Raw genomic sequence first — 12,242 nt, forward strand, 5'->3', positions numbered from 1 at the left:
CACACATAGACAAACAGGTATACAAACATATACATAAATAAAAACAAACAAAAAAGAACCTTGCTAAAATAGATATATTGGCCCACTGGTGACAAGCCAAGAACAACTGAGGAAGGCTGCAAAGGACTAATTGGCCTTGGGATGGATGAGAGCTGGGCTTTGTCCCATGTCCTTGTGACTAGTATGGGGTGACCTGGATAGCAGAACTAACTCCATGAACTGAATGTGTTTCCCCAGCATGTAGCTATCCTTATTTTACTTCTTTGAGTTTCTTGACATGGGGATTTCTCACTTACCCAGAATAGTTCATTGATCAAGCTTCAGCTGTGTTAATTGTCTCATGGCTAATTGGACAATCAAGTGTAAAGAACATGACCTTCAAGTGATACCTTCAGAGGCCTTCTTGCTTTCTTCATTGAGATGGGGTTCTGTCAAGACCAGTGTCTATGGCACAGGGGGTATTTATCAAGGATTTTTTTTTTTTGAGACAGGGCTTCTCTGTGAAACAGTCCTGGCTGTCCTGGAACTCACTCTGTAGATCCAGAGATCCACCTGCCTCTGTCTCCCAAATGCTGAGATCAAAGGCGTGTGCCACCACCACCGGCTTTATCAAGGGGTTTTAAGGGAAGGGAAAAAATCACCATAGTTTTTCAAAAGCCATTTTTGTCCTGTATAATGAGAAGGTCTGGTACACAGTTTTAGGGGTGAGCGTCCATCTAAACACGGTTTATTGATGTGACTTTTCTTGTTAGATTGTTCTTCCTCTTCTGAGGCTGTTGAGTCTCTACCACATCAGCTGCAAGACTTACTGCCTCACTGCCTCCCCACACCCACGTTCAACCTGCTCTGGGCTCCCTGGGGCCATCTGCAACAACAACAAAAAACCATTTACTTCTTACATAATGGAAAATGGAGGCTAACTGCTTCTACTATGTGGAGAAAACTGCACTCTGCCATGCCCGCATTGCTGACCTGCCTGCCCTGGTCTGTTTTGCCATAACTGACTAGCCATGAGTCCCACCCTCTGCCTTCATTACCTACATTTCTGAAGACACCGCTCACTTTCAAATCTACCTGGGACCTGGGGTGGGTGGCGTGACAAGTGAGGGTAGAAGAGTGTGGTCACTGTGCAGACAAGCACAGGTCCTGCAATTGAGCAAACAGTTGAACTCAGGGGCAGTGATTCCTGTAAGTCCACACTGAGTTGAAGAGAAATGGTGTGGTCTCCGCATCACCCATGTTCCCCAGTCTCTTCCAGTTGTTCAAAGACTGGAAACTCCTTGTCTTCAAGTTCCCCAGAACCAGTGCTTTGAGCTTTGGCAGGGATCCTGAGTGTTGGGCTTGAGGCTGGGGCTGGGTAATGGTTTTCCTTTTTCTTTTTGCTCTTTCCCAGATAATAACTCTGCCTTGTATCAGATTTCCACTGAGACTTAACAGCCTATATTATGCTGCAGAAACAAAGCTAAGACACAGGTCAGGAGAAATTCTGGTAGAAGTTTGATGGGGCTTTAGTTGGGTTGAGCCCAGTAGAGACTTATTTGATGCCTTATCCATCAATCCCCTCTCTCTCCTGCTGAGTTTTAATTACTGGGCAGATGAAAAGCTTGGAGCAGGACCTTCCCACATCACATCATTCACGCCCCAGAGGTCTCCTCCCATTAATTTTCTACCTCCTGTCTCCTGTGAGCTGGATTGTTGTCATGTCAACCTCTTCCAGATATAATACGAAGGCCGGTTGATCATCAGTCAATAACACATTTTGAAAGTTCCCTGAGCTCCACGAGAAAAAAAAAAAAACTGTAACAATTGAGAGTCCTAGCATTTCATCTACAATCTGAAGAATGAAGATGGCGTAGAACCAACCTGGCCAAACCTGAATGAGAAGAGCCAATCACAGACCTGGCCACAGGTGTGTGGAGACAAGACAGTTACATTTATTTCCTCTTTTCTAATTTGAGAGGTTTCATGTTGGGGTTGTGGGAGGTGCAAACATAAGCACCATGAAGCTGAGCTGTGTCCTCATGGCATGGGCTCTTTCTGTTTGTCCTGCTGTGCTCCTGGCAACCCAGATGTTATTGGGTAAGTAAATGTTTGGATGTTGGTGTGGAAATGAGATACGCCTAATGTTGGGGAAAAACCAGAACAAAACAAAACTCAAAGGTAAGAAACATTGACTGACTTTGGATTTGTAAAGAATTCCTGTTCAGGTGGGACAAGGACAGATAGAAGACAAGTCTGGTGTGCAGGACTGAATGGCTCTCTTTAAATAGAAAAATTCAGATATTTTCCATCCTGAAAGTCCCTTCTGACGATGAATCCTTTGCCAGCTGCGAATCTTATCTCTTGCTTTTCTAACACAACTTTCTTGGAAGAGTCATGTGGGCTTGCCATCTCCCCCTCAGGTTCACTTACCCTTCAGGGCCTGCAGCGTGGCTTCCTGTAGAGCTTGGTTACCTAGGGTGCAGTGACCTTTGCACTAACAAGGTCATTGTACACTTTTCAGAGTTTGTCCGGATGGATTTCTTTGTTGCTGATGCTCTCTTGCATTTTCTCTGTTTACTGCTTGGATGTTTTTTGGTCCTTTGGTAGATTTTCTTCCCCTCCTATAAACTCTGTCCTTTACCGTTTGATCCTCACCCCTGTACTCTCTTTCTCACAAAGTCTTCTAATAAGATCGTGGAAATGGATCTGCATGGTTCATCTATAACAGTTGTCTATTTTAGAGCCTCAGGGCACATTTCCAGCTCTGATCATGCTTTTGACTTTCACGTTCGAATGTTGAGCTTTACACAAGACATTTTGACTCTCTGTGTGTCACAGGTACCAATATAACATAATCAGAGTTGAATTCATCTGTCCTCCAGACCCTTACTTCTTTTTATTCACCTTTGACTCTATCTGATCTCAGCTCCTTGCACCATCACTCCTTGGACCTGGGCTAGAAACCCAAGAGGAGTTCTGAACTCTTCCTTCATCATTCTCTGAAATCATCAACTTTGGCAAAATTCACCTCCTAAATAAATTGCTTTCATCACCAGTCACTACAAACGCTTTCTTGGGACAAGACTGTATCATCCTCGATTGAAGGTGTGAAATGACTTCCTTACTAATCATGTCTCAGTCTTGACTCTCTGAAATGAATTTTCACTCTATATCCAGAATGACTTCTAAAATTCAATCTTTTGTCATGGCACACGAAGCCCCAAACCTGGCATCTACTAAACTTCTCCAGTCCCTTCTTCCATCACCCCCAAAGCCTTCCCATTCCTACTCTAACCAAAGCTCAACCAACCCACATTTCCATTCACAGCCCAGTTGTTATCTGCTCTCAAGGCTTTGTTTATAATAACTTAGCTCCATCTGAAATGAACTCTGTCATGGTTCCCCAGTCCCCCCCCTTTACAAACGTCTAGGTATCCTTAAAAACTCCACCTTGATTAGCATCTTCCCCCAAGAAGCCTTGTTGGACCCCCCTTTCTGCCCAGTGTCTGCCTGTGAAGCTTCGTTCTTAGTGCTTACATCCACACTTACAATAACCCCTTTTACATGCTTGGTCTTCCTCTACACCGAGAGCTATTTGTGGGGGGCCCAGCAATTTTGATTTTGGAGCAAGAACTGTGGTCTTGGAACCACATACTCTGATTTCAAGCTCCTTTTCTAGTTACTAGTTCTGTATCACTTTGAAAAAGTCACTTGCAGTTGAGCATAGAGGCCTATACCTGTCATCTTGGGACTAGGGAGCCTGAGGCAGGAGGATTGCTTCCAGTTCATGGTCAGCCCGAGTTACACTGCAAATACCAGATCCTCCAGGGATGGTCTGGATACAAAATCCTGTTTTAAAAAAAATCACAGCTGGGCAGTGGTGGCACACATCTGTAATCCCAGCTCTTGAGAGGCAGAGCCAGGCAGATCTCTGTGAGTTTGAAGTGGTCTACAGAGTGAGATCCAGGACAGGCTCCAAAGCTACAGAGAAATCCAGTCTCAAAAAAAAAAACAAAATAAAAATCACTTTTAATATACCTGAATTCACTTTTCTCTGTTGTAAAAATGAGAATGATAATACCCCCACAGAACCACATAAGCTTTATCAAGTAGAGATGCCAGCTATGCCTACAAGACTTTACATTTTTTTAATTAATTAACTTTCTGTCTGTTTTGCCTACATGTATGTCTATGCACCACGTGCATGCAGAGGTTAGAAAAGAGTGTCAGATCCCCTGCAACTGTAGTTAAGGATGGTTGTGTGCCACCATGTGGATGCCAGGAACCAAACTTGGGTCTTCTGCAAGAGCAACAAGTATTGGTAACAGCTGACCCAACTCTCCAGCCCTGTAGTTTTATTTTATTTTATTATTTTAAAGAAACAAAACAAGAGGGGGCTGAGTGTAGTCCTATGACAGCTAAGGAACTGAAAAAAGTTAGCATAATAGAGAAGAGGGCTGAGAGGCGCTAAAGAAAACACTGGGTACCGAAACAATGAGAACTAGGAAGTAGACTCGATGGGGAAGTTAATAACTCAGAAAGAGTCCAGCGACACTGGAAGTGGAGGAGAATAAAGGTGCCGGGACAGGAAGACTGGTGTGGACAAATAAGTGCATATGAATAGGGGGTTGGTGGAGGAAGAGAGGGATGAAGGGGCACAAGGAACAGTCAGAGCTGGGAGAAGTGACACTTACCTACCCGGGGTCAGTTATGGACTTCAGAGAGAGATTGAAGAGATGTGGGGAGGACGCTCTAAGTTTCACCCTGGAGGCAAAGAATTGTTCCACCATTACTAGAACAGCCTGACAATAAAGGGTTGCTGAGAGGAGAGGATGGAGACAGCTTTGCAATTGCTGGGGGAAGGTCAAGGGCAGAGGACAGTAAGGTAAGAGATAATTGAAAAATGAAGATTTGGCCCGATAGTGGTGGTGCATGCCCCTAATTGCAGCATTCCAGAGGCAGTGGTTGGCAGATGTCTGTGAGTTCAAGGTCAGCCTGGTCTACAGAGCAAGTTCCAGGACATCTGGAGCTACATAGAGAAACCCTGTCTTGAAAAACCAAGAAAATGAAAAGGAGAAAAAAGAAAAAAGAAGACTGGAAAAGGGAAGCAAGGAGGGAAGAAGGGCATAGCTACCTCTCTGGTAGACAGCATATTCTAGGCTAAAGAGCCAAGTGAGTCTTGGGAAAATGAGAATGGGTGCAGGATGTCCCCAAGGAAGGTCAAAGGACTGAAATTGACTATGTTTGGGCCATGAAGGAAAACCGGACACTGCTTTTGAACACACCTGACATTCTTGCTCCGTTCTTGACTCTTGGGGTGGTATAGGAATCAAACCCAGGGCCTCATGCAGGCTAGGCAAATGTTTTACCACCAGGCTTACCTGCCTGCCTGCCTTCCTTTTTAAATGTACATGTGTATATGTGTGTAATACATGTTTGTATGTGTGTTGGTGCACGTGTTAGTGTAGGTCAGAGAACAACCTCAAATGTCATTCCTTAGGTGTTATGACAAGGTCTTTCAATGGCCTAGGCCTCACCTAGTAGCCTAGGCTAGCTGGTTGGCCAGCAGTCGCTGGGCATCCTCCTGTCTTTAACTCTCCAGCACTGGGGTTTGATCCCCCTATGTGCAAGCTAAGTTGTTTTCCAACTGAGCTATCTCCCCAGTGAACCCCAAGTTTTTCTTTTCACTCTTTTAAATTTGACTTTGTAGAACTGCGTCTTTAAAATTTATAGGATGGGAAACCAGGCATTGTACCTTATACCTATAATCTAGTACATAGGAGGCTGAGGCAGGAAGATTATTAAAGGTTCAAGGTCAGCCTGGGCTACGTAACTCATAAAACATCATCATCAACAAAGATCACCAAATGATGGTGAAGTCACACACTTGAAAGGCTCGTGAAGATTAAACAGTGCACGCTCTGCGGCCGTGTGGGACACATGCTAAGCACCTAGCGAATGCTATACTTTGATGTGCATCTTTCCCTCCTCTCTAATACCTGTGTGGGGTCTTGGCTGTCATTGTCCTTTGGTTTCCTCAAGCAACAGCTGGATGTCATGCTGGTGAGTTCACAGCTGCTTCACCCCCTACCCCCACCCCCCACTTCCTTTACTGAGGGGCCCAAACACCAGTGAGCCAAGGTCAAGGCCATCTGGCTGAAGGAGTTTCTTAGAGGGGCTTTGATAGCTTCCTCTTCTCCTGACAAGACGGTTTCCTGGGGCAGAAGAGGAGGCCTTGTGGAGGGCCATTCCTAGCCTCTTTCTCTAAGTTGCAGCATCATTATCTGGTTCTCCCTGGGTCATCCCTCCTCAGCTGCCAGTTCGGAGACTCTGAAGTGTGAAGGACCTGTCAGCACTGAGCAGAGCGGCTGCCACACTGATGAGGAGGAGGATGTGATCCACGCCAGTGAAGAGGACTTCCAGGTCAAGGGCTACAAGTTCAGTAAACCCTTCCATCTCATCGTTTCCTATGGTGAGGTCCCAAGAAGGCCTGAGCAGTGTCTCAAACCACTACTGATAGCACCCTAGCCCACTCAGGAAATGACTCTCCAGGAAACTGGCATAGGTGGAGGTACTTAGTTCTCATCCTCAGTTTCCAGAAGACAGAATGTCCTCAGTCCTACCCTAGGGTCATTCTTCTCTCAACATTGGGTCAATGGTGAAGGCACAGGACAGGGTGAGGTAATATGGTGAGCCATCCATAGCTCCAAGTACAATTCAAAGCGAAAATTGCTCCCCAGTCTCCAGTACACCTTGGGACTAGAGGGCAGGAGTAGAGAGAGAGGACAAAGGGGGGGGGGAGGCTTTGCTATTGTTAGGTAAGTTCAAGGGGACAGAGCATTAAGGTGGGCCAATAAGAGTTGAAAGTGGCCTGGAAAGTTTAGGGGTTCTGTTACGGGCATTACTTGGGACCTCTCAAGGGTGGTGGATGACACTCAGCTTTTACTCTGGACCACAGATTGGCTGATCCTCCAAGGACCAGATACGTCCATATTTGAAGGAGACCCATTGGTTCTGCACTGTCGTGCTTGGCAAGACTGGCCACTGACTCAGGTCATCTTCTACCAAGAGGGCTCAGCCCTGGCTCCTCCTGGACCTAAAAGAGAATTTTCTATTGATGTGGTGCAAAAGTCAGACAGTGGACACTACCACTGTAGTGGTGTCTTCAGGAGCCCTGGTCCTGGAAGCAGAGAGACTGCATCTCCCGTGGCTATCACAGTCCAAGGTGAGAGCTTGAGGGAGTATTGTGGTAGATGCGGGTGAGAAGGAATAGGGAGGCCAGAACCATCCAGATCTATACTTTCTGCTATCCACAGATCCAAAACCTAGACTGCTGCTAGATTTGCTTACCAAAGGATCTTTTCTAGTCCTGCCTAAAAGGGAGGAAAGTAGAAGAAAAAGGAGGAGGGAGAGAAGGAGGAGGGAAGAAGGGGGAGGGAGTGAGAGAAGGGAACAGAAGAAGAGAAGAACCTGAAAAGTTCAAATGGGATCTTTCTAAAAGAACCCATACCTAATGGAGCCAGAGGAAAGGATGGGCGGAGGAAGTTATGGGTCTGCTGAGAACAGGATGGCTGAACTCCTCCTCACTGTTTGTCTTCTCCCTAGAACTGTTCCCAGCCCCAGTTCTTAAAGCCTTACCTTCTAGTGAGCCCCAAGAGGGAGACTCAGTGACCCTGAGCTGTCAGACAAAGCTGTCCCTGCAGAGGTCAGCTTCCCGCCTCCTCTTCTCCTTCTACAAGGATGGAAGGTCACTGAGTATCAGAGGCATCTCTGCAGAACTCCAGATCCCCAAGGCTTCTGAAGAGCACTCTGGCTCCTATTGGTGTGAGGCAGCTACTGAGGACAGGCAAGTTTGGAAGCAGAGCCCTCAGCTGGAGATCCGGGTGCAGGGTGAGTTAATGTGTGTGTGTGTGTGTGTGTGTGTGTGTGTGTGTGTGTGTGTGTGTGTGTGTGTGTGTGTGTGCGCGCGCGCCTGTGGGGTGACTATGAAACAAGACTGGGTTTAACCGAGCCCTGAAGGAAGGAGATGAAGAGGAGATGCAGGAGAGGCAGGACAATAATCCAAAGTCCTTGGTGATGGAAGAGAGCACAGAAAGAGAATGTTCCCCTCAGTCCATGGGATATGCCAAACCAAGCCCTGGGCCAGCTCTTTGTGTATCTCCTTATAGAATTCAGAGATTCCTATGCAATCTGAACATCTATGAGAGTATCATACCTACAATGCAGACAATATCTAGAAAGGGTCAGCCAGGACTGGACTGCTTGACCTCATCTCAAACAAACAAACAAACAAACAAACAAACAAACAAGCAGCCTCTAGGAAGAACAGAGGGCATGTCAGATTCTGGAAGTTACCATTAGGTAGGCTGTATTTGACCTGACACACACCTAGGCTAAAGGGAAAGCTTGATGACATGCCAAATGGAAATAATGGGAGGGACTAATGGTCATCACAGTGAAGAAGGGTTGCCTCAGGAGGTCCGCTTGGAGGAAGACTGAAACAAAGATGAGGAACTGGTGCGATGGCACATACTGGAAAAGAGTGTACTTCCCGAAAGTAAATTCTGGCTTGAGAGAGAATCAATGGGTTGTCTAATGACCAGGCTTCCTCGCTAAAACTTCTCAAGCAGAGACCGTCAAGACAGTCAAGCCTCAGACTAAAATTTGCATGAGGAAGGACAGAAGCGTCCTCAAGGCCTGGCTGCCAGTGAGTATCACAGCCACTTTCAGAAAAGAGGGAGGATTGATTCTGTGACTAACACCATGGGTTCACATCTATTTGCTATTGAGTTCAATAGCAAAATAAGTTTAGCCGAGGCATACAAGAGGGGAGAAAGATTTGTTGTCAGTGTTGGGCAGGAAGAATACAGGAGTTATTTCCAAAGCAAGGCCGTCCTCAAACAAAGAAAGCACAGGGGGTTTATTCACTGTAGACATTTTTATTCATGTAAGGGCTGGCCCATTCTTAAACATGCTCAGCTAAGCAGTGTATTCTGAGCATGCTCAGTTGAAACTCAGTTAAGAAAAGACAGTAGGTACATTTTGGGACATGTTTAGCTAAAGTGGCTTGAAACATTACAGTGATAGATGGAATATCCCTGGGCATACTAAGATTGCATTCTAGAGTTTTAGCTGAGATAAAAGAAAGAACACTTTGAAGGCAGATTCATACAGGAGTTTGCCCCTGAAGGTGCCTGCCTCACTAAGTAGCTAACAGTGTGAGGGCAGGGCCACACTCAGGTATCATCTTTATGTATTCATTCATGAATTTGTTATTTTAAGATAAGGTCTTACTTTGTGTTCCTGGATGACCACAGCTCACTATGTTGGCCAGGCTGGCCTTTGACTTGCAATGCTCCTTCAGCCTCCACCTCCTGAGCACTGGGATTACCGGTCTGCACCACCATGCCCAGCCAGATTTGACTTGTATGTGATGTACTTCCTGCCCATAATAATTCAGGTCCCTTAAATTCTGTCGATTCCTCCATTTTGAATCCAGCTCTTCAGAAACCAACTGCTTCAGAAACTCCTCCTATGGAGCCCCCTGGTCCTCTTCGTCCACCACCTGCTCCTTCTGCTGAGCACCTGCGAGTCTCCTCCTCAGACCCTCACTTACTTCACCAGATACAGATGCTTCTCAAACAAATGCAGGATGTTAAAGTTCTCCTTGGTCATCTGGTCGTGGAGCTGAGGGAATTGACTGTCTACTTGAAGCCTGGTATCACAAAGGTTGCTGACAAATGAAAGCAAGCTATTCATCTGTGATATGCCCAACCACCACAATAATTACAGCTGTTTCTGTACTGTATGTATACAGAAACAGTTTTGCAAGCTGTCTTGGTACTTGGTTAGAATAATGGGGCTGGTTGGGAGTAAAGAAACATGTACAAGGTGATATCCAGAAGGTTCCAATAGCTGTGTATTTTCTTTGACTGTAACAAGGTCATTCTGTACCCTAGACCAGGAATTTCTTTCTGTTTCCCAGAATAGAATTTAAAGAGAAGCAATGGAAGTGGACTTAATACTGCAATATCAGTTGGAGAGGGGGAAATTTCCCTTCCCTATATTCCCACGGCAAACATTTAGCAATGTCCCCTAGATATTTTGGGTTTCAAACAGGGTGGAGAGGACAGGTGTGCTACTAGAATTTAATAGGTAAAGACATTAATAAGTCAAGGAGGCTGCTAACCATCGTATAATGCACAGGACAGCCAAGAAAAGATTTCCTGTCCCCCAATTTTATTAGTGCTAAAGTTATAAAATATGGGGCTCATAAAAGCTGGGTGTTAATCTGATTTGAGACTTCATCTCTTTTAATCACTCTCCTTCAACAACTATTAATATCATGCCAGTGTTTAATTAGTCCTTTGATTTGAAATTTTATGTGCCTCCTACTCCAAAAACCTATGTGGAAATCTTAATTTTATGTGTATGCAAGTGTATATGTCCCATGGGTTTACATCCTGTGGAGGCCAGAGAAGGGTATCTGATCCCCTGGCGCTGGAGTTCTAGGCAGTTATGAGCTGCTCAATATGAGTGCTGGAAACTGAACTCTTGTCCTCTGGAAGAATAGCAAGCACTCTTGGCCCTGAGCTATCTCTCAGCAACCCCCCCCCCATGTTGAAATATTAATCCTCAAGTCGATGGCATGAGTAAGTGGAGCGTTTGGGTGGGGATTAGGTAGTGAGGTCAGAGCTTTCATGACTAGGATCAGTATCTCTATGGAGGAAAGCCCTAAAGCTAGTGAAGCAGTTGCTTTTGTACACTTTAACCAAAATGAATGGCAGAAATAAGATAAGGAGGGAAGGTTTATCTTGGCTCACAGTTTCAGAGGGTTGCTGTCCATCACAACAAACAGGGAAGCACAGCAGAAAGACCAGCAGTCCCTGGTGGTAGGAGCGTGTGCTCACATCTTGGTAGGCAAGAAAGAAAAAACTGTGGCCAGAACCAGGGGCAGGCATGCCTTCAAAAGCCTACCCCCTGTGATTTAACTCTGCCAGGTAGGCTCCTCCTCCTAAGAGGCTCCACAGCCTGAAAAGCTGTGCTGAATGTAAGCATTAAACATCCAAAGCATGAGCCCATGAGGTCAAGTCCTAACATTTCACCCCTGGCCCCAGAGGCTTATGGCCATCTCATAATGCAAAGTGTATTCAGTCTAATTTCAAAAGTCTCTATAGTTTTAATAGTCCCAACACCATTCAAAAGTCTCAAGTTGCCTTTGAGACTCAAAGCAAACATGTAACTGTGAACCCTTGAAAAACATGTTTCCAATAGATGGTGACATGTAATAAACATTCCCATTCCCAAACGAGGAAGCAAGGAAAGACTGGACCAAAGAACGACTGAAACTCAGTGGAGCAAATGCTAAGTCCTATAGCTCCGTGCCTCAGTTACTTTTCTATTGCTGTGATAAAACACCATGACAAAGGTGACTTCTGAATAAAGGATTTATTTGGAGCTTATAGTTCTAGAGGAATAAAGAGCCCACAACTATCATTGCAGGGAAGCAACAGCAAGCACAGCCATAGTGGCAGGAATAGCTGAGAGCTCAAGCAGGAAGCAGAGAGAGTGACCTCAAAATGTCATGAGTTATTTAAACATCAAAGCCTGACCCAGTGACATACCTCCTCCAGCAAGACCACACCTTCTAAGTCTCCCCAACCACCCACCCACTAGGGACAAAGTATGGAAATGCCCGGACTATGGTGAACATCTCATTTAAACCACCACACTCCATGTCCAGCATCCAGGGCATGTAGAGGCATGATGAGTCTCCATGGGCTTGGGCAGCATTGCCCCAGTCCTGATACCTGAAGCACACATGGGCTCTCTCTGGCCGGGTCTACCTGGTGCCGGCATCTTTTCTTGGCAGATGTTCCAAATCTGATATCTACAACATCCCGGGGTCTCCACTACAGTTAGGCTTCACCTTCACAGTTTTACACATAACCTACCCAGGGGCTGTCTACAAGGAATCTGACCACGTGTGGTATGTATTGCCTTACTTCACAGGCCTCTATCTGGAAACTCAATGCAAGCATTCATGACCCCTGTAACTGCATGCCTGCAAAACCAGCACCATGTAGACAGCACTAAGCTCTGCTGACAGCTGGGAGGTAGTCAGGCTCCCTTTTTATCATGATTGCAGTGAGTGACTCAGTCTATAATAACATTTCCCTACACCGCCCTTTTCCAGCAGGGTCCCCAGGAACTCTTTCTTTTTAGATCCCTTTTCTTCAGGCACTTGGGAGGAATCTCTC

The 12,242-nt window shown here is 45.7% G+C and overlaps 1 protein-coding gene across 9 annotated transcripts; it reads left to right on the forward strand.

Moving 5' to 3' along the window:
* The first annotated feature begins 2,000 nt into the window (after positions 1–2,000).
* Fcrla (Fc receptor like A) lies at positions 2,001–9,858 on the forward strand. 9 transcript variants are annotated; one of them, XM_035445804.1, is made up of 6 exons: positions 2,001–2,079; positions 5,537–5,539; positions 6,296–6,454; positions 6,941–7,207; positions 7,588–7,872; positions 9,482–9,858. In XM_035445804.1, exons 1-6 carry the CDS (start codon positions 2,001–2,003, stop codon positions 9,724–9,726), a joined length of 1,038 nt encoding a protein of 345 aa, XP_035301695.1. In that variant the 3' UTR covers positions 9,727–9,858. The 9 variants fall into 9 exon arrangements, with proteins under 9 accessions (XP_035301695.1, XP_035301692.1, XP_035301693.1 ...); XM_035445801.1 differs by lacking the exon at positions 5,537–5,539 and adding an exon at positions 6,025–6,045 and having other exon boundaries at positions 9,443–9,858; XM_035445802.1 differs by lacking the exon at positions 5,537–5,539 and adding an exon at positions 6,031–6,045 and having other exon boundaries at positions 9,443–9,858.
* The last annotated feature ends 2,384 nt before the right edge of the window (positions 9,859–12,242 follow it).

Source organism: Cricetulus griseus, chromosome 5 (assembly GCF_003668045.3).
Source record: "Cricetulus griseus strain 17A/GY chromosome 5, alternate assembly CriGri-PICRH-1.0, whole genome shotgun sequence".
NCBI classification, from domain to species: domain Eukaryota; kingdom Metazoa; phylum Chordata; class Mammalia; order Rodentia; family Cricetidae; genus Cricetulus; species Cricetulus griseus.